General features: G+C 37.4%; 2 protein-coding genes across 12 annotated transcripts in view; one reads left to right on the top strand and one right to left on the bottom strand.

Annotated features, from left to right (window-relative positions):
• Positions 1 to 2,963, top strand: part of IRAK4 (interleukin 1 receptor associated kinase 4) — a 30,676-nt gene extending 27,713 nt beyond the window's left edge. For all 10 annotated transcript variants that reach the window (XM_003825742.4, XM_003825743.4, XM_034935999.3 and 7 more), the window contains one exon: positions 93 to 2,963. In XM_003825742.4, coding sequence (XP_003825790.1) covers positions 93 to 128 — 36 coding nt within the window. In that variant the 3' untranslated portion in view covers positions 129 to 2,963. The remainder of the gene's footprint in view (positions 1 to 92) is intronic.
• A 3,519-nt stretch (positions 2,964 to 6,482) lies between these two features.
• TWF1 (twinfilin actin binding protein 1) lies at positions 6,483 to 21,718 on the bottom strand. 2 transcript variants are annotated; one of them, XM_034935996.3, is made up of 10 exons: positions 18,970 to 21,718; positions 17,253 to 17,330; positions 15,046 to 15,224; positions 13,194 to 13,289; positions 12,157 to 12,261; positions 11,326 to 11,346; positions 10,469 to 10,594; positions 10,063 to 10,213; positions 9,737 to 9,858; positions 6,483 to 8,514 (listed from the first exon to the last, which is right to left on the bottom strand). In XM_034935996.3, the coding sequence occupies exons 1-10, from the start codon at positions 19,094 to 19,096 to the stop codon at positions 8,344 to 8,346; spliced, it is 1,176 nt and encodes a 391-aa protein (XP_034791887.1). In that variant the 5' UTR covers positions 19,097 to 21,718; the 3' UTR covers positions 6,483 to 8,343. The 2 variants fall into 2 exon arrangements, with proteins under 2 accessions (XP_034791887.1, XP_003825793.1); XM_003825745.5 differs by lacking the exon at positions 11,326 to 11,346 and having other exon boundaries at positions 18,970 to 21,693.
• Positions 21,719 to 22,279: the final 561 nt, after the last annotated feature.

Raw genomic sequence — 22,279 nt, 5'->3', positions numbered from 1 at the left:
AGTGAAAGGGGTGGGGTTCATCATATTTTCCAGAGTGTACATTTTAAAGCAACTGTATAATGTTCTTTTGTTTTTTTCTTTCTTTTTAAAAGGTTCAACAACTGCTGCAAGAGATGACAGCTTCTTAAAACTTTATTGGAAAAGACTCTTGACTTTTTATATACACCTATCTCAACCATTTTTTTAACTGATTTTTTTCCTAAATATTCTTCTTTACCTTTAACAAGGCACAGGCTGTTGCAGGACAGTGGTTATTAAAGCATGGGTTGAACTTCCAAAATATAGAAATAGAGCCACCATATCAACACTTAGCCCTACCCATTAGTATCACCCCCAGTTCTTACAGTAATCCCTGAGAAATCTCCTTCAAGCATCACTAAACACAGTTTGAAAATTACAGGGTTAGCAAAAAGAGCCTGGGCTGTATGTAGGGTGGAAACACTCTGATCTGAAGCCCAACTGACTCCACTACTAATTTGCTGTAAAGCTTTGGACATAACACTTAGCTGCTGTAAGCCACTAATAACATTGGGCTAATATCTGCTGTGCTTCTCTGACAGGTAGTCATGAAAATCAAATGATGCAGAATATATACAAGCACTTTGTAAGTTGTAAAATGATACAAAATTTAAAGTTTATAGAGCCAGTTACAAAATCCTATTAGTCATATATTTATAGATTGTGTTCACAGCAATCATTTAACCACAAATAAAATATCCCTTGATGATACTGCCATAATGATATGTCCATTATTAGATTATGTTACATGACAAAGTTGAAGGAATTTGGCAGATGCAGTTAAGGTTACTAAACAACTCACTCTGAGACTGTTGAAAGGGCCTGACCTAATCAAGTGAACCCTTGCAAGAAGAATTCTCCTTGTAAGCCTTGAAGAAGTATGTGAGAGGGCCACATTGGCTAAAACATAAAGGTGGCCTCTAGGAGATGAGACCTACCTTCCAGTTGTCAGCAAGCAGGAAAAAAAAATTGGGACCTCAGTTGCAACCACAAGGAACTGAATTCTGCCAAAAATCTGAGTCAGCTTAGAAGAGTACTCCAAGCTTCAGATGATAACCACAGCCTGGGCTGACACCTATATTTCAGCTTTGCGTGATCCTCAGTATGAGAATCTATCTGTTCTGTGCTGGATTTCTAATATATAGAACTGTGAGATAATGGGTCACATTGGCTGGATGTGGTGGCTCATACCTGTAAATCCCAGCACTTTGGGAGGCCGAGGCGGGCAGATCACCCGAGGTCAAGAGTTCAAGACCAGCCTGGCCAACATGGTGAAACCCCGTCTCTACTAAAAATACAAAAATTAGATGAGCGTGGTGGTGGGCGCCTGTAGTCCCAGCTACTTGGGAGGCTGAGGCAGGAGACTTGCTGGAACCAGGGAGGTAGAGGTTGCAGTGAGCTGAGATCGTGCCACTGCACTCCAGCCTGGGTGACAGAGTGAGACTCCATCATAAATAAATAAATAAATAAATAAATAAATAAATGGGTCACATTAAGCCTTTAAGTTTGTGGTAATTTATTATGCAGTAATAGAAAACAAATACAGATACTCTCCCATGATGTTTTTCCCATGATGATTTCCCATGATATTTACAGGTTTTGCCCACATTTGAGGGGTATGTGGAAATTATACAGAGCATGTACAGTGGGAGGCTTATAGTGTACGTACTGAAATGTGGGGTTGGAGCCCCAACACAGAGACCCCAGCAGGGCACTGCCTAGTAGAGCTATGGGAAGGGTGCTGCCACCCTCCAGACTTGAGAATCGTACAGCCACCAGCAGCTTGCACTCTGAGCTTGGAAAAGCCACAAACACTCAACTTCAACCATGAGGGAAGCCACGCACCCTGCAAAGCCACAGGAGTGGAGCTACCCACGGCCTCGAAGGCCCACCCCTTGCACCAGTGTGCCAGGATGCGGGACATGGAATCAAGGAATATGTTGGGGCTTTTTTTTTTTTTTGAGACGGAGTCTTGCTCTGTTGCCCAGGCTGGAGTGTAGTGGCACGATCTCGGCTCACTGCAAGCTCCGCCTCCCAGGTTCATGCCATTCCCCTGCCTCAGCCTCCCCAGTAGCTGGGACTACAGGCGCCCGCCACCACGCCCAGCTAATTTTTTTGTATTTTTAGTAGAGACGGGGTTTCACTGTGTTAGCCAGGATGGTCTTGATCTCCTGACCTCGTGATCCACCCGCCTCGGCCTCCCAAAGTGCCAGGATTTAAAGTTTAATGTCTTCCCCGCTGGGTTTCAGACTTGCCAGGATCCTGTTGCCCCTTTCTTTAGCCAATTTATCCCTTTTGGGACAAGAATGTTTTACTCATTGCCTGTACCACCAACTGTATCTTGGAAATAAATAACTTATATTTTATTTCAGAGGCTCATAGGTGGCAGGAACTTACCTTGAGTCTCAAATGAGACTTTGGACTTTTGAGTGATGCTAGAATGAGTTAAGACTTTGGGAAGGGATGATTATATTTTGCAATGTGAGAAAGACATTAGATTTGGGGGGCTGGGGGTAGAATGACATTGTTTGGATGTTTGTCTCCTTCAAATCTCATGTTTAAATGTAATCCCCAGTGTTGGGGGTGGAGGTGGGGCGTGATGGGAAGTGTTTGGGTCATGGTGGCGGATCCCTCATGAATGGCTTAAAGCCACTGGTGATGAGTGAGTTCTCACTCAGTTCGTGTGAGATCTGGTGGCTTAAAAGAGTCTGCTCCCCCTTTGCCTTCCATTGTGATTGTAACCTTCCTGGGGCCTTCATCAAAGGCCAGGCAAATATTGGTTCCATGCTAGTATGGCCTGCAGAACCATAAGCCAAAACAAACCTTTTTTCTTTATAAATTACCCAGCTTCAGTTATTCCTTTATAGTGATGCAAAACGGGCTAACTATATAAATTTGTAATTTTTAAGTTATAGATTGTTTTTATTAAACACTTATGAATACTGTTTGAAGTGCTTTAATTTTTATAACAATCCTATGAATTTGGTAATAATCACATTTTACAGATGAGGAAATTACCCAAGATTATATAGCTAATAAGTTGCATGGCAGAAATTAGCATCTGGTATCAGTTTGCAATCTTTACCACTAACACGATGTCTGTGCATCATATTAATCCTAATCATTTTCTCTGTCATATGTTGAAAGTTATTGTGCCAAACATTGTGCTAAGAGTTTTAGAAGCATGATCTGATTTGATAAATCTACAATGTAGGTTCTATTCTTTTACTTCTTGAGGAAATTTTGAGACCCCCAATGATTAAATAACTTCTTTCCCTTGTTCATTGTATTAGACTGCAATTCTCCACTTATTATATTTGATGCCTTTTGTAATATGGCTTTGTAATTTTTCCCATCAGGAAGTAAAGTCTATTTCCTCAACCATTAAATCTGGGCTGGCCTTGTAACTTGCTTACAGAAAAAGTGATGGTCAGTTCCAAGCCCAGGTCTCAAAAGCACTAATGCACTACTTCTCTCATTTGGAACCCTGCCACTGACATGAGAACAAGCCAAGGGCAACATGCTGCTGATGACAGACCATGCAAAACAGAGACAAGGCATCTCAGATGAGGTCATCCTTAATCAGCCCACCTGCCAGCTGATCACAAACATACATGAGACATGAGAGGTCAGCCAACTGTAGATTTGTGAGGGAGGGTAGCTGTTGTTTTAAACTGCTACTTTTTTTTTTTTTTTGTAGAGTCTCACTTGGTCACTCATGCTGGAGTGCAGCAGTGTGATCATGGCTTACTGCCGCCTTGATCTCTCAGGCTCAAGTGATCCTCCTGCCTCAGCACCTTGAGTAGTTGGAGTACAGGTGTGTGCTACTGTGCCCAGCTAATTTTTTTTTTTTAATTTTCTGTAGAGACAGGATCTCACTCTGTTGCTGAGGCTGGTCTTGAACTTCTGGATTCAAGCAATTCTCCTGCCTCAGCTTCCCAAAGTGTGAGATTACAGGTATAAGCTACCATGAAAATCACATCTGGGGGTTAGTTTGTTATGCATTAGTATGGTATGGTTTGTTATTCGTTAGTATGAAGATTACAGGTATAAGCTACCATGAAAATCACATGGAAAATCACCTAGTTTGTTATGCATTAGTATGACTAAATCATGATTTAGTCATGTAGCCAGTAAGTGGCAGTCAGAAACACACACACACACACAAGGATGTGGCCCAGTTTGTCTTATTATAAATACAGCTTGGTAATAGAAAACTAAGAAATGCAATCTAACCCCTGTTCATGGCTTGCCTCTTTCCCATTAACCATCCAGAGTTCACTAAGAAACTACAGCCTGGCTGAATCCTAGCAAATGAGGGTGGTAGTGCAGCAGCACTGACAGTTGAGTAGGCTGGTATCAATCTTTTTGGAGCACAGAATCAGCTGAATGAAGATCCCTACTGGAAGGCATTTGATGCTCAGGAATGGGTCAGTACTGCCATTTTGTGTGGTAGAACCCATGGCTTTCGCAGGGCAAGAGATTTTGCCAGTGCTAGTGAGTTTTCCTGTGGCCAGAAATAAAATGATGGAGGCTAGATCCTCTGGTGACCTACCACTGCTGGCATGTGCTCCTTTCACAGCTGTTCTTCAAGGAAAGGCAAATTCATTTATTCATTCAATAAATTGAAAAATGCCCACTATATCATAAAAACTTCTAGGTGCTAAGGATGTAGCAGTGAATGAAACTAAGCTTCTTGTCCCCATTGAACTTGTATTTTAGTGGAAGAGACAATATATGCACAGATATAGAATACCTAAGTGCCATGAGGAGGAATAAAGCAGGATTAAGGTGAGAGGAACAAGGAGTACAATCAGATTGGGAAATTAGGGGAGACTTCTCTAAGGAGATGACACTGACACTTGAGCAGAGACCTGTAAGTGAGGAAGGCATGTAGATACCGGGTTAGAGTGATCCAGTGTGGGGAACGCATTCAGTGCTCTTGAGGCTGTGCTTGGTCTACTAGAGGAACAGAGAGCTGTCAATGAACTGAAGCACACTGACCAAGGAAGGTAGAGAGCCACGGGCAAATCATGTAGAAGCTACTGGGCAACAGTGAGACCTAAACTTCTATGAGATAGTGCCACTATCATAACTAGTACAGTGTAAAACTTCAGTTTGTTGGCTGAATTGGGGTGGGGGAGAGCTACAATTTATATGATTTAAGGTAAACTGTTCCCAGTCATGGCTAGCCATGAATCATTTGTAGAACTATTTGATTCCTGGACCCACCTACTGGGTCAAAATCTAGTATGAAGCCCAGAATTAGTATTTTATTTAAAAAAGAACATTCCAGGCCGGGTGCAGTGGCTCACACCTGTAATCCCCACACTTTGGGAGGCCGAGGTGGGTGGATCACGAGGTCAAGAGATCAAGACCATCCTGGCCAACATGGTGAAACCCCATCTCTACTAAAAATACAAAAATTAGCTGGGCGTGGTGGCGCACACCTGTAGTCCTAGCTACTGGCGAGGCTGAAGCAGGAGAATCACTTGAACCTGGGAGGTGGAGGTTGCAGTGAGCCAAGATTGCGCCACTGCATTCCAGCCTGGTGACAGAGCAAGACGCCATCTAAACAACAACAAAAATTCCATCCTGAAACGTATGGCTCTATTTGCAAAGAAAATGTGAAAGGATATACACCAAACTGTTTACAGTACGTACCTCAGGCACATTAGTACATTATTTTAGCTCTGAGTAGAAATGCCTTAGCTTAAATGTTTAAAAGTTTTAACAATGAGCCTTTTGTTTTTTGAGACAGTCTCGCGCTGTCGCCCAGGCTGGAGTGCAGTGGCGCAATCTCGATTCACTGCAAGCTCTGCCTCCCAGGTTCGCGCCATTCTCCTGCCCAGCCTGTAGCTGGGACTACAGGGGCCCGCCACCACAGCCGGCTAATTTCTTGTATTTTTAGTAGAGACGGGGTTTCACTGTGTTAACCAGGATGGTCTCGATCTCCTGACCTCCGCCTCGGCCTCCCAAAGTGCTGGGATTACAGGCGTGAGCCACCGTGCCCGGCCCAACGATGAGCCTTTCTAAAGCTATTTCAGCATCTTTTGTAAAACTGCTACCAAAGACATCCATCTTGTCACATCTCTAATAAAAAGGATTTGAAACCAAATCGCAAACAGGAGTGCATTCAACATTTTTCACATGAATGAATACAGTGGCAAGTCTGAGTTTAGTGTCAAGTAAATCAGTACTGGGGTGCTTCTGTTACAGAAAATGAATAACTCATGGCATTTTTATTATTGCTACAACAGTGGCAAATTTTTAATCTAAGCACTCTATAGTCACAATTATTCTTGCCTAGGTTTAAAGCTACTTAAAATCCTTTTTGGACTTAGGCAGACTAATTAACAAATAAATGAATGGGATTCCTAACCTAACACCAGGTACTGAATTATGAAACATTACACAAACAATTAAAAAAACTATAGTAGAAAAACCAACAGAACATACACGACTTAAAGAGAAAAAATTTTTATTGTGATATAAAATGCACTTATAAAATGTCCACCAGAAGGCATGTAATTCTTCACTGCTATATAAATTTACTGGGAATATGTTATTCACCATCTAGGTATGATACTGCCAACTAAAACATACTGTAAACGATGAGTTATACTCTATAACAAATGCATCACTGATTTTCAGCAATCATTGGTTTAATAATAATTAGTTTAAGACTATAATCACATCTATATTCTGGAATGTCCATTTACTTTAGTGTAGTGGAATTTAGAGTATAATTGCACATAGATGGTACAGAAAAACATTCACTTCTAAATTATTTTATACCTTCATGACAGGTAGTCTTCCTGACTGAAAATAACAGCTTCAGCTATGGTCTGCTCCAGGATTCTTAATGCAATAATTTGGGTGTATGTGTGTCTGTCTACGTGTACACCCATGGAACAACTTATATCTTTAGTAAACAAGTGCAACATTATTGTCAGTTATTTTGCATGTTTAAATATTATAGTCTGATTATTTGTAAACAAACAAAACCCCACACAAATACTCTAAATTCTATTTTAAAAATCTGTCAACCCATAATTATTCTAATATGCTTTACTTACTCGAACACAAATTTCTGAAAGGTGCATATATTACCTTAGATAATAAGGTTTAGAAATGAGTGCTTCACACTATGAAATGTGCATTTCCGATAAGTGATTTATGCAGCATAAAGTTTAGATCAAGAAATTACAAATCCTGGATCCCCACAGTTCATTTAGAAAATGCCTCAAAGTTATGGCTCTTGCAGCAGGTTTAACAGATTAAACATTAAGTGTTCTAGCTCCCTCTATTTCAAGTATCAAAGAAATATGAGGCTCAAAATCTCTCTAGGTTGTAACTGATAATGCAAAGCATTAGAAAACAGTTAAATGTGTTTTGAAATACAGTATTAACTGAGATTATTAAGGTGTTTATCTACGTTAGCCTGTTAAGTACCAGGACTTTAAAGTAATTTTAAATCTGAGTATTTGCTCGGAAGTGATAAAGAACACAATTTGCCTATAAATGTATGGTTTTGGAGAAAAAAGTCAATCCTGATTTTTAAAACTCAACATTTTTTGTTTCCTTTTGAATGATATTAATTTAAATTTCAATCTGAACATAAATGTTTGGCCTCACAGAGCATTAGAAAGATAATTTACTAAGGCTGTTTAAAGTCTTTCAATGTCATCAGAAATCCTGCAGTATAGAAAATATCTGGTACCCTTAAAGTTTCAGAGTGAGCTGATCTGCAATTTTAATGCTATTAAAAAAAAGTCAAATATAAAAGACTGCTGCAATATAAAGCACTATTTCTAAAAGTTGCAGACATGATCCTACAGTCTGACAGAGCTAGCACAGCTACTCGGAGTAAGCAACTTGTGGCCTTTTCCAAGGCACACTAAGTTTCCAGCTTAGAAAATACTCTAGCCTGGTCCTTAACATATTCATTAAGTAATATGAATATTTTAAGGTCTTTCTGTCCCACAAGAAAGTAGTAAGTTTACCCTTTGAGACATCAGACTTTCTAGAACTGGCCCAACTGTATAAAATTTTAAGAAGTATTTGAAGTGTGGAATCAACACTATGAAAACAGTGTGACAAAATTAAACATTATGTTGAACCCTTTTCTAGCTTTAACTCAAAAATAGAAATCATGAGTCTTCTATAACATTAATTTTAAAAACACACAGAAGTGAAAAGTGCTATTTTCCAAAAAGTACAATTTTTTTCCCTACTTTATATCAACATGGAATGATTTCAGTTCTCCTGTACTAAAAGCTGGACTTTTAAAAAACTAGTATTACAATGTTTAATGTGATGACTTTAATCAGTAGTAGCTTCAGTTTCCGCTGGGCCCCTGATTAGTCTTCGAATTCCTCTTTTTCCTGCAGGACCTTTTGGTTTTGCAAAACTTTGCTTGTGTGCATGCTGCTTGGGATGTACTTCTTCATAAAGGAAGTCTGCAGTCAACTCATCCCCATTGTCTATCTCGATCTGTAAAAGATAAAATTAGAAGCACAACATTCAAAACCTAATACAAGCAACAAGCTGGTTTTCAGGTATATGAATGCTCACAAATAATACCCTTTCCAGTAAGGCAGAATCAAGGACCATATGTAAACAGTTTCACTTTCTTCTTTTGGGGGAAGGGGCTAAATGAGTTACTTGAATATATAATCAGCTACATTCACTTCCTTCTTGGTTCTTTCTTAGTGCTCCAGTTTAAATAATGTTTAAAAGTAGAAGCCACCACTACATTCTCAAGTTGCTATGATACACTATTTATTCAAGGAACATTTACTCATGACCCTTTCATCACTTGGGTCACTTGAAAGCCCTCTACAAGAGAGGTAAACAAACCATGGCCCGAAGGCCAAATCTTGCCCAAGGCAAGATTGTTTTACATTTTTTAAGGGTTGTTAAACAACAATAAGAATATATGACAGAGATTATATGTGGCTTGGCAAAGCCTTTACTTACTATTTGGTCCTCTGTAGAAAAAGTCAGCTGATCCCTGCTATAGAAGGTGCTACCCATGATAAAGTGATTGATTCTTAGGAACTTAAAAAGCATGAAGGGTTCAGACCCTAAAAACACTGGTAGTTTTTAAGGACCTGTATTTTTATGAGTTTAAGGGCTCAAGAATATATATCTTTCCCCATGCCTTATCTGTACTTAAGAAAATTTAAGAAAATTGGTAGCTTAGTTCCCAAAATTCAAATGTTTATGCTTATTCCTTCCTTCCCCCAAACTGGAAAGACTCCCAACCATCCCATAATTCAGTCATAATGGAGACTGTAATTCCTTATTAATATGCAGTAGAAATAATCACAAGTATGCAGCTCTGGCAGCGCTGTCCAATAGGACTTTTTGCACTGATGGAAATGTCCTATAAATTCTGCACTAACCAATACGGTAGCCAGTAGCCACATTTAGCTAATGAGAATTTGACATAAGGCTAGTGGAATTAAGAAACAGAACTTTAAATCTTATTTAAAGTTAAATAGCCACATGTGGCTTACTAGGAAGTACAGATATATATAGAGATGGGGATCATGACAGGTAGTCCCCAGGCACTTAGAGGAGATCCTAAGGATTTAGGATGATAACAAGAAAAATAAATATTTTCATTTATAAATCACAGTACATCATAAACTACATAGAAATGAAAAGAAAAATTTAGCAAAAACTGAAGATTTTAAAATAGGTGGGCTACCTTTCTAATTACATCCATTTGTAGTTGTCTTTCTACAATTTCTAGCAGAGGGCTCTTGCAGCTAGAATACAGCATCCGCTCTCTTATACTGCATGTGTATCCAGGCATTGAATAAATAAAAACTGTAAGTTCAAATAATAACAAATATAATTAGCATATCAATACATAAACTTCATAAAACTACATATATAAACTTCATAAAAACAAGTACAGAAACTTCATAAAACTACAGCTAAGCCCTCTGGGCAAGAAATAAGTAAGAATATAGGGCTGATACACCAATAAACAAACTGAAAGTAATGTGTTAAAAACAATGTATCATATACCTATGGACTCTAAATAGTCTCCTTCATGGGAATGTTTATACAGAAAGAAATGGTAACGAGCTGAATCCTTGGGAATCCTCTTTGGCAAATCTTTCAGTTCTGTATTTGTTGTGTTGGCCAAAATTATAATTTCATTTTTTATATCTATTTCCTGCCAATAAGAAACAAAATATGTTCATTAAAACCAGATATAAGGAAATTAAGTTAAAACATATAATAAAAAGACTAAGAGATAAAGGAGGAACTTAGTTCTGGATGGTTTGACTTTTTCACAATGAACATTTACATAATGAATTTTAGAAATCAGAAAGCTATTTAAAATGTAAAATCCATTAATAATAAACCCTATATGAGTCATAAACTACCAAAAAGAGCAGCCACTTAATAATCATTAAACATCTCTTACCAACTGCACATAGTTGAGCTGTCTGTTATTCAATTTTTCCAAAGCCTGAAAGGCTTCTCGAGAAATGGGAAATGCTACTCCTTGTAGTGTTTGATGCTTAGTGTCCACACCCACGTCAGTCTGTACCTAAGTATGACAGATTTAATTTACAAGTTTAGCAGTTAGCAGTATCCTATGGCAAACATAAGAAAACCCAACCTCTATAAAATAGTATCATTCAACCCTAGCCCAACCTATAATTAAAATTATTTTTCACATTTGTTTACGGTCCTGCTAGCATTTTGTCAACATGCAGAGTGCATGACACATCTTTACGACAATGTTGGAAGTGAACATTTGAATGAGTGTACAGTTAGTGGGGTTTGGGTGGGTTTGTTTTTATGTTTGGTTTGGCACAATTTCTTTAGAGTGTCATCAGATTACACCACTGATTATAAAATTTTACTTGATAGAATTTATAAACAACAATCTACATACAATATGTATAGAACTTTACTTTGTTCTGTTGGACAGAAAATGCAACACAAACATCATGCACTGAATTGAAAGGAGTACAAACAGTGTACAAAGACAACACAGCTCAACAAGTTATACTACTGCAGAAGTTCCAGACTTAAGAGATTTCTTTACTAAGAACATGGTGTGCATGTACTGGAAGAGGAGAAAGATAAGAAAGCATTCAATGCACATGTTTAAGATTTTTATACTTGATAAATGATAGCTAGTAGAGAGTCTCATTTGCAGTGTTGCAACAGAAAGTCCAATAGAAATTTTACTTTTAAAAAAATGAATGGAGATTCTACAGCATAAATGATATTGGTTAATGAAAACATCATAGAACATATGCGAATGCATACCCCAATATGATCCTCTGGGCTCTGATTGCAAGAAATAAAACAAACTATCAAACTCGTAAAAAAAAAAAAATCACATAAAAAGCCCTACTCAAATAATATGAATTAAAATAATATGATAGATCCTTGCTACCAGTTTAATATTAAATGATATTCAACCATTCTCCAGACTGATTCCTACTGTCTGTGACTCAGGCTAATGAACAGTGGTTTCAGCTAATGAATAGTGGTTTCAGCCACTTGTTCTTTTCTGTAAAGTCCCAGTAGAAATACAGTAGTTATTCCAGTATGTTAGAATGGCTGTAGAAAACACATTAAAAATAATGATAAACTACAAAATAATATGGCTGAAATTTATTGACTCTAATATGCTCAACAGGTACTCAAATAATAATCTTCCATATATATCTCTATTCAAGTAGAGTTCATAGAAGTTAATTTGTAGACTCTCTAGAAAGCCAACAAAACAATAATCTGCTTCAGGCAACCTTATTAGATACATTCTTTGCACTAAATGGGTAACACACACTTTTTCTCTATATAATATTCAAAGTACAAAGTTCACAACAGTTGTACTTCAAAAGGAAGATTTACTATTCTGACAGGAAGATTATAGGAAAAGCTATTTATAAAATGCATATAAAGTTTAATATTCATTTTAACTTTTTTTTTCTGAAAAGACATTAAGCACATAGCCTTATCTCTAAACTAAACGGAATAAACCTAAGCTACCTAACTTCTTTAATCTCTAGTTATCCTCCCACATCTATTAATTAAAAATACAGTATTTTCAAACACTTAAAATCTTGCAAAGACTTTGTAGTTGTAACTTACCTCATTGATTTTAATCTGTCGTAATTCTTCCTCAGCTGCAGTCAGTGGGGCAGGGGAAGATTGTGACAGCAAGTATTTTTTATATCCATGTAATGATACATCTTCCTGTAAGTACAGAATAGACTATAATCAGTAATTCTCTAGAAGTAAAACGACAGTGAAGTTACTTTAGGAAAAACAAAATCATTAACAGAAAAGATTTTAAATGAAAATAAATAGCATTATGAATTTTAATATCTTTTTACTTTTCTTTAATCCTCAATTTTAAGTTTCAAAACTTTTTAAGGGGAGTACCCACTGTTCATTTTATATGAAGCTTTATAATTACTAAATATTTTGTATGAGTTTCATACTGGCAAAGTGAAATACTGAACCTGGTCATCCTGTAAGTCTATAGGACAACTGTAATTAACCTTCTGGAGAAAACTGCCCAATGATTATCCAATAATCAACATATTCAGATTCTGAATACTATGTTATAATGCTTAATATAATTTCTTTGTAATTATTCATGGAAAATTATTATAGTTTTCATGTCAAAAGAAAAAAATACTACAAAGAGGTCTACCTATCATCAAAATTTTGTGGTTTAGAAGACTGAGACTCATGAAATTAAGAAACCAGCCCACTTCACAATTAATGGTGAAGAAGCAATATATTCCCATCTAGTCTTGTGCTCTATCCACTAGATTATATGACTTTCTGAATCAGAAAAGCTCTAAACAAACAAAAAAGTTCAAAAATATATTTCAGTGTTTCAATTTGTATATATATGTGTAAATACATATATTTACCATATACTTTAGAAGAATCAGTATGTTTCAATATCACTTGTCAATGTCAAATAGATACAAATGAATAAACTCAAAGTTACATATTCATTACAGCTAACTTTAATATTATATGAAATACAGTATTTCTCTTATTCTCATGTTTTCAGATTATCCATCTGAATTCGTATCAATTACCCATTACCTAGGAGTTCCTCTTTAATCATTTTAATTGCAACATATAGAATCCACATACAAACATAATACCTTTACTGTTCCAAATACTTCATCTTTAATGTGGCCACCTCCAAATTCCTTCTTCAGAGTTGCTCTTGTTGCTGCATACAACATTTTTTGACGAACCTATTCAGTTGTGAAAGTTTACTTAGTTTATAGATGAAAACATAACATTACAAAAGCAAGCACATTCTGAATGTATTAATATCCTGAATCACATTAAAAACAAAACTGAGCTGAAGTCCACCCACTATAATATGCTAAAATACGTGTGTACAAATAACCGTCATTAACATGGGCATCTAAACTATCAATGGTTAGTAAGATGGACTTCAATTTACAATGTCACTTTTTTTGTTTTTTGAGACGCAGATTTGCTCTTGTTGCCCAGGCTGGAGTGGAATGGCATGATCTCAGCTCACTGCAACCTCTGCCTCCCAGGTTCAAGTGGTTCTCCCGCCTCAGCCTCCCGAGTAGCTGGGATTATAGGTGTGTGCCACCACACCCAGCTAATTTTTTCTATTTTTAGTACAGACGGGCTTTCACCACGTTGGTCAAGCTGGTCTCAAACTCCTGACCTCTGGTGATCCACTCGCCTCGGCTTCCCAAAGTTTAGGGATTACAGGCATGAGCCACCGTGCCTGGCCACATTTTAAAGCTGAAAAAAATATAAATTGTTTAAATTCTTCATTTTTCAAACTCATAAGTTCAAGAATAAAAAATTAAAATATGAGGAAAACTGAAATGAAGTAACTTTGATAGTGACATTCTTCTCAAAGCTGTATCAAAGATTACGAATTAAGTTGTTAAGAATCAAAATTCACGGCTTACCGATGGCACATACCATTCTAGGAGGGACACAAAGATGGAAAAAAAAATTCAAGAGTCAACTAGTGTCTATGGAAAGCTACTAAAGATAACTACCAATTAACAAATAATTTCATAATCCTGCATGGTCAAACCCAGTATTTCTTTCAGATAGAACATGGGGAATTAAAGAGGAATGGGATGATCTTTTGAGAACAATATCTAGATAACTTTAAAAATAATTATTTTTTAATAAGAAAAATTCAAATTAATTTTTTAAATATTGGGCCATATTCATATATTAATTCTGTCTATTGTTCTATACAGTCAATCTACTACCAGCTTTCCTAAAATACTTGTTTGTATGCAGGCCCATCACTTGAATGGTAGCGATTAATAAATGTATGATAATACTAACAAAATTTAATATTATGTTCAATTAGTTCTCAGATTTATTACAATTATTACTCTCAGGGCCAGGCAGTTTCCTTCATTTTTCAGAGGCCCATGGAGTCATTTTAAAATTACCACAAATTAGGTTGGACACAGTGGCTCATACCTGTAATCTCAGCACTTTGGGAGGCGGAGGTGGGTGGATCACTTAAGGCCACGAGTTTGAGACCAGCCTGGGCAACACAGTGAAACCCCGTCTCTACTAAAAATATAAAAATTAGCTGGGCGTGGTGGCACATGCCTGTAATCCCAGCTACTCGAGAGGCTGAGGTGGGAAAATCACTTGAGCCTGGGAGGCAGAGGTTGCAGTGAGCCGAGACTGCACTACTGCAAGCTGGTCTGGGTGACAGAGTGAGATTCTGCCTTAAAAAAGAAAGAAAAAATTGCCATTGCCACAAATTTTTAAATCTTAAATCATTAATAATTATTTTGATTTCAAGGGCAAAACTCCCGAATCTAAGCACATTATTCCTGATTCTCCGTTATCAATCCAAGGATTTTCCTCATGATCATTCCCTTCTATGGGAAATAATTATTGCTTTTTAACCTTTATTTGACCTAGAAATTTCAAAAACATCTTTCTAGCATTTAATGTTAAACAAACTATAAAAAAGTTACTTACATGAGAATGATCTGGAGACCATGCAATGAATATCCATTCATATCCCTGGGCATTCTGAGAATCTAACCTGAATAATATATAGCATGGTTGTTTGTCCTCCAACAGGGGTAAAACAAAGGAATCATAATCCTTATCCCAGGAATCTGAAGGCTGACTATATGATCCAATCACAAGTTGCTCTATGAAAAATTATTTTTAGAAAGATAGGTAAATGGTTTGAAATATCAAGTGGTAGTGTGATGAAGACTAGAAAAATAAATATATAGTCATTTCCCAGTTACTATTATTCACATCAAAAAGTTGAAAAGAAAAATGTGGCAACATAGAAAGTAATTATGACATAGAGTATTATAAAAACTGTTAACTTTTTATGAACATGGTTAAAATTTTTAAAATATACACAGCCTAAGAAAGAAACATATAAAAATGATCATAACAGTTGAACTGAATGGTCAAATAATGTAATGACCTATAACAGTCATTACATTTCTATTTTCCAAAATGTCTGTGCTTAAGTTATCAACAAAATATATTTAAACTACCATTCAAAAGTATAATTTCTGACATTAACAATGAATTGTACAGTAAGAAATATTAAATAAAACCATGTTTAACTCCTTTTTATTTGGCCATAATGCTACAGATTTAAACATTTGCCTAGATGTATACACTGGTATAGCCACTTTGAAATGGTATTCGGCAGAATCAAGTAAAACTGTTAATCTACTATGCATACAGAATCTCTTATACATAAATACAAAGGTGTTCATTGCAGCACTATACAGTAACAGTGAAGTTATAGCCTCAATGTTCATCAATAAGACAATGGAAAAATAATGTGTGGCATAGTCATATAACATTCTGTTCAGATTTAAAATGAATTATTGAGCTATCAAAACTAATTGCAAATGTAACATTTTCAGAAAAAGGAAAGATACAGAGTAAGATGGTATCATGCAGTTTATGTAAACTCAAAGAGCACTATATGCTATTTAGGGATACATGTAAAAACAGACTGCACAAGTATCAGAACTCCCAATTGTAGCTGCCCCAGGGTAAGGAGGTCAGAAGCAAAATTGTTTAAAGGGGATGCTCTTATAACAGAAAAACACTGAATTTTCTAAAATGCTTGAAGTAAATAAGATAAAATGTTAGCAGTTATTAATAAAGGGGAGATATAGGTATTTATGATACAATTTTAGTCTTTGGAATTTTCCTTATTTAAAAATTTTCACAGAACAAAAAAGTAAAACCAGAAAATAATAACTTAGGAAGTAGTGCCATTTTCCTTCCGTAGAGATGCTAGTTAGATTAACTTTTCCATTTTAGTTCCTTAACTAGTCACTTAGGAAGTGATGGCATTAAAAATTTTAGCTCAGTATTTTTAAAATATGCTGTTTTACAATATACATATATTCCTATTGAATGTTGTATGTAAACAAATGCATATTTTACAAACTATTCTGGTATTTTTTATATAAGCAGAAAATAGAAAACAAATTAGATTTACTTCCAGTTTGTGAAAGAACAAGTTACTTTTCCAAAGCAAAATATTTTCAGATATTTAAGAAATTAGGCCGCTGGAATATTTTAATATATTCATTTGTGACTGAGTACCTATAACAGTAATTGTTCAAATTCAAATCTGCCTGATTTAAAAGATTCTCCCACTCAACCAGATTCCCTGTTTACACAATTATTTTTAAAGAATCAATTTGTAGTTTGTTATATTCTCAGAACTTTCCCAAAACAAGAAAGGGAAATGATCATTTCTGTGGCAAAGGTTGCAATCAAATGGAGAAAATGGGAGTTTGAAATCCTTTGTTTATATTTAAAAACAAACTTTATTGAATAATTCACAAGTAACTATTTTTTTTTTTTGATAATCACCTGTTTAGTGATTTCCATTCCAGAGATGGAAGCACTGACATTAGAAATGGACTGTGGTGCAGAAACTGAGACACAAAAAGTAAAAGAGGAAGAAGTCACATCAAAAAACATCTTTGTTTCCCTGATAGTCACATAATTCAGAATGAAATTAGGGGCCCATAGGGACCTGCACAAAATATGAGGAATCCAAGTTACCGTAAGATTTGAACTTGCTTCACATTAATTAATAGTTCAAATCACTGACAACACACAGTAAGTTTAAAAATACAACAGCCACTAATCCAGGAACAGAAAATATTTTAAAATATTTAACTAACCATTTTCAATAGATATTTTCAGAAGTCTGTACTTTCCATTTCTGGCTCTGGCAAAGATCTCTTTAACATCTTCACTTGCTGTGGAAAAAGATAAAGAAAGTAAACTTTTTATACTTACATATAAATACTTTCCTATCTATATTGGAAAAGTTAATTAGAATACAAAGAAAAAATCTGGAGCATGTAGCATCCTTATTATCAGTCTTATAAAACTTTACCGCATAAAATAACGAAGACTGTATACAATTAAGAAATATAAATATTAGCATTTTAAAAGTATGTTAATAATTCTAATCTGTTTTAGCTACATAATTCTGTGCAGAAGTAACACTGGGGTGAATATACTGAAGTTACTCAAACCCAATAATGAGCAAATTACAATTTTGAAAAACTTTTCTTGCTCTTTTGAAAAATATTGAAAACCTGCTTTCATTCTCTAATTCAGTTTCAAGCTTATGACAGACACTCCTTCATCAATTCACTTTCTGTATTTTCCCGTTAAAAACAACAGTATATATCAAATATCCTAACTTGTTTAAAGAAAAAGACAATAAAATGCATTCAATCTTAACTCTGGTTATATTTTTCTAACTTGCATTTCTCAAAAGCTAGATTAAACTCATTGAATAAATATGTATTTAATAACTAACCCTTGTGTTCCTATTAAAGCTTCAATTTCGTTCTAATTTCGTTCCTGTGTTGTCTATTAGCAGCAAGAACCACTATGTAAGTAGGTAGTGCTTGCTATAAGGCTCAAGCATGAGAGTCAATAACTACATATTTATATATCGAAATTAATGCGGATAAATAAAACAACGTTTTCAGATTTGAGACTATTTTGCTTCTGCGTGCGTGCAGGAGGATGTGTGCCGTGGTGTCAAAAATCTTTACGAATAAAACATACAATTAAGTGTTCATCTGGGAGAAAGACTCGCTATTAACAGTAAGAGCTTGAGTTTACACTAGAACTCGTTAAGTGATCGCGAGTAACCCGGGGATATATTATTTGACTCTTGATGAGGCGAGTACCTGCAGGCTGCCCAATTTCAAACCAGGAAATAATGGAGGTCAGATAAAACTGCATATTGAACTGTCTGCACGCATTACACGCAACCATACAGATCAGTTTCCCTTGGGGAGTATCTAGGAAAAAGATCAAAACACACGCTTACACTCGAGATTTCTCAGAACATAACTCTCACTTTCCTATTTGGAGAGAAAATGCGGGAGAGTTTTGGGAAGCACCCCTACTGATGTGAGAAAGATTCTGGCATGGTTCTTTTTGTAATCAAAGTCCTGTAATATTCTCCTTTGGACCATGAAAAAGAAAACTCGCCTGGCTCTCGACAGCGTAGCGAAGCCCCAGTCGCCTCCACTGTCCCAGCTCTTCCCTACGTGACCAAAAGGGGGAAAGTTGGGAGACTGTCGGGGACGGTGGAAGGCACGCCCCCTTCAACCAGGCCGCCTCGAAAGCCAATTTCCTTCGCTCCCCCGAATTTCGGATCAATCTGCAACGTGACGGCAGCAGGGACCGGGCTGGAGGAGGACGCAGGCCGGCAGCGCCCGGGAAGCAGGAGCGCGGAGAGGCGCCGAGGCCCGGCTCGCCCCGCGAGACCGACTTCCGGAGCTCCCGGCCCGACTCCAGCCCTGCCCGTCCTGCAGCCCTCCCGGCTCTCCCGGAAGCCCCTTCCCTGCGAGTCGCGCCGGGCGCTGTTACCTTGGATGCCGGTCTGGTGGGACATGGCGGCGGCCGCTAGCTCCCGGCTCCGGCGCTGAGTGCAGCCAGCGGCCCCGGCCGGCGGCTCCAGGAAGTGGCTGCTCCTCCGCCGGCCCCGGCGCGTCATCCGCCCGCGACCCGCGGCCGCCCCGCCCCGTGAGGTTGACTGAGTGCCCGAGCGTCCCCGCCGCCCCGCCGCCCTTCCTGGCCGCCGGGCTGCGGTCCAGCCCCCGGCCTCGCTATCCTAGTTCTCTGCTTGGGGTCGTGCTTCTGCTCTTGCCGCCGCCTCTCCCGCTTCTTCCGGGGGGGACATGCCGCAGAATCTAGACAGCTCAGTGCTCCGACGTCTGCTCTCTGACGACCCCGCCGACGCCGCCATTCGCTGCCTCAGCAAAGGGGTGCTCAAAAACGGAAGTGATCATTTTACCAAATAGGCATTTTCCAGCTTAAAAAAGATGTGCACATTATTTTTCTTGGTTTACTCTTCCTATAATCGATACCGTTTAGTGTAGAAAAGCCTTCTCCTTGCTCCATTGTTTTGAAAGAATTAATATAGACTGCCTCTCATCAAATTTTTCCACGATTTTAAATTAAGTTAATCTCAGACTGTTAACTTTTCTTTTCAGCTGGACACATTTAGAGACGCAGTGTATCTTTCTCTTCACTCCGGAAAGAGACAGCCACTAAGAGATTAGCTGATTTGAGTATCCCTCTGTGGTCGATTATACCATTGCAAATCCTGCTCTGCTTTAGGTTGGCAGTTTATTATTTAATCCAGTAATTATTCAAAATTCACTTGGACAGATTTGTAAGGTAGCAGCAGATATTACTTAAAAATCTTTTCCTTTCCTGCTTTTACAAACATGTAGTTCCTTCCTGAAAGGTAATGTTAGTTTTGTGGGGGGTTTGGTTTTTTTTGGTACTGCTTCTCTACTGCTACTAGGTGGGAAGCTAGTTCTTATTTTTAGGGCCTTGAAGTGACACATACACAAAATTATAATCTGCTAATGAAGAAATAATTTATTCAGGTCAATAATATAAGTGCAAGTTAATCACTGTTCCAATACTATACGATGTATTTTTCATGAGTGATGAACAGGCCTGCAATTGTTTTTCTTTACAAGAATCACAGCAAACAAGGTTATGTTCTATTGCCTGTTATCTGAGCTCTGTTTTTCAGACATATTCTCATATTCAGGAATAAACTAAATCTGAGTTTTATGACTTGTATGGATTTAAGAAATGTAGGGAGGAGTTTCATTCTAATCAAATTCTTCCTGACACAATGCTTCACCCTGATTTACCAGTTTTTGACTACATTGCTGAGCAGAGAGAAAATTGCAGAGTTGACTTGCAGTATTTTGACTGATTCATGTCCTAGTGCTTCGGGGAAATTGCTTAAGGAAGTTGGCGTTGCTCAAAAGTACAGTTGAGCAAAATATAATCCTTCCATATTCGTGCTTGGGAAAGGCCACTGTATTCTCAGTCCTGAAGAAGAGGAATGTCTAGTTAGGTTGGGACCACCCTGACAGCCACCAGAAAGTGCTTATTTACTGCCAGTACAATAGTTTGACTTAAAAGCTGCAAGCGTCTTGGGTGCCTTGCTCTGCTCTAGCCACAAATATTTTCCCACTTTTCTTCATCTATTGTGTCTCCATTTAGTGAACATTTGCCAGAGCTGTCATGAGAATAATACCTTAGATTTGTATGGTAGTTTAGAGTTTACAAATAATATATAATAGACTTATTTTGAGTACCAACATAATCCTGTGTGACGAGCTGAAAAAAATAGCAGGTTTTGTTTTTTAACTTTAAGAGGTTTGGAAATTGAACCACAGAGTTGGGAAGTCAGCAGGTTTCAAGGCTAAGACAAGTGTCTGTAAGAAACAAACCATTTGAAAACAATGTATGCAGATAAGAGGGTTTATTATAAGGATATTGGAGGTTCTTATAGATCTTGACAACTTGGTTGTCACCTCTGCTTTTCTCTTCTTTTTCTCCAAATAAGATCTCTCTGCTTGTGCAGTCAAAATGGCTGAATATGGCTACCCTACACTTTCCAAATTGACAGGGTTGTAGCTGCATGCAGAGATTACATAGCTCTTCTAAGTCCAAGTTTAAAGTTCCTAAGAGAAAGCACGTGAATGACCCTGCTTGGCTTGTGTCAAATCATTCTTGGCCAAGGTGGCTGGTTTACCCAATATACACTGCCCATGAGTGAAAGGCAATTATCACAGGAGGGGAGATGGATCTTGGGTGTGGGAAACAGGTGTAGAATTCCTACTTTTTACAGTTTGGTAGAGGTAATGTTTAGAACCTAAGATGGTGGTCAAAAAACACAAATGCTTATGGGGTCAGTTAAATAACATAAATGAATGAAGCTAATAAATGGAGACTGTGGCAATGAGAGGGAGCACAGGATCCATCTAAAATGAGCTACTACTAGGCCAAGTGGGATGGCTGACACCTGTAGTCCCAGCTCTCAGGAGGCTGATGTGGGAGGATCACTTGAGCCCAGGAGGTAGAGGCTGCAATGAGCCATGATCACCCCACTACACTCCAGCCTGGGCAACAGACCCTGTCTCAAAGGGAAAAAAAAAAAAAAAAAAAGGAGCTACTACTACTCAATTCAATTCTGACTGACTGACTGATGCTCTGTGGGAATTCAAGCGCAAGGTGACCAATCTTATGTTTTGCAAGTGATGTCGGAAACTGGGATTTTATTTATAATCTCTATTTCAATTATGTAGGAAAACAAAACAAAAAGAGAACTATAACTGCAAGTCAGGTTTGACCTATGAAATGGTAGTTTAGGACTTCTGACCTAGATCATCTGTGTGGTCAATTGCCAAATAATGACATTTTAAAATCACACCCTCCATAAAGTCTTTTTACCATAGAAGAGACTATGATGTGTGCCACATTAATGTGAGCAGTATACATGTTTGTGTATAGTGCATATACACAGGAAACTAAAAAAATCATCCATCCATCTTGTTTCTTCTCTGAATTGAAACCTTTTTGATAGATTCATTTCTTCTTTACTTGGTGAGGTAATTATAAAGAGCTGCACTATTTGCGTTAGATTTTCCTAGAGAAGAAACCCTGATGTAAAATTTTTAAAAACACATAGAAGTTGTGTGACCATGAACAACATTATTTAACCTAAGTCTCCATTTTCTCTCTTGTTATATGTCATACCCATGTCTCATGGTTGTCATGAAAATCAAGTGAAATATGACTTTATGAAGCTCTAACATGTATGAATGCTCAATGTATGTTAGGCTTCATATTTTGTTAGAATTAAGTC

This window comes from Pan paniscus, chromosome 10, assembly GCF_029289425.2.
Source record: "Pan paniscus chromosome 10, NHGRI_mPanPan1-v2.0_pri, whole genome shotgun sequence".
Lineage (NCBI taxonomy): Eukaryota > Metazoa > Chordata > Mammalia > Primates > Hominidae > Pan > Pan paniscus.
Note: the sequence above shows the minus strand (reverse complement) of the source record. Positions and strands in the feature narration are given on the sequence as shown.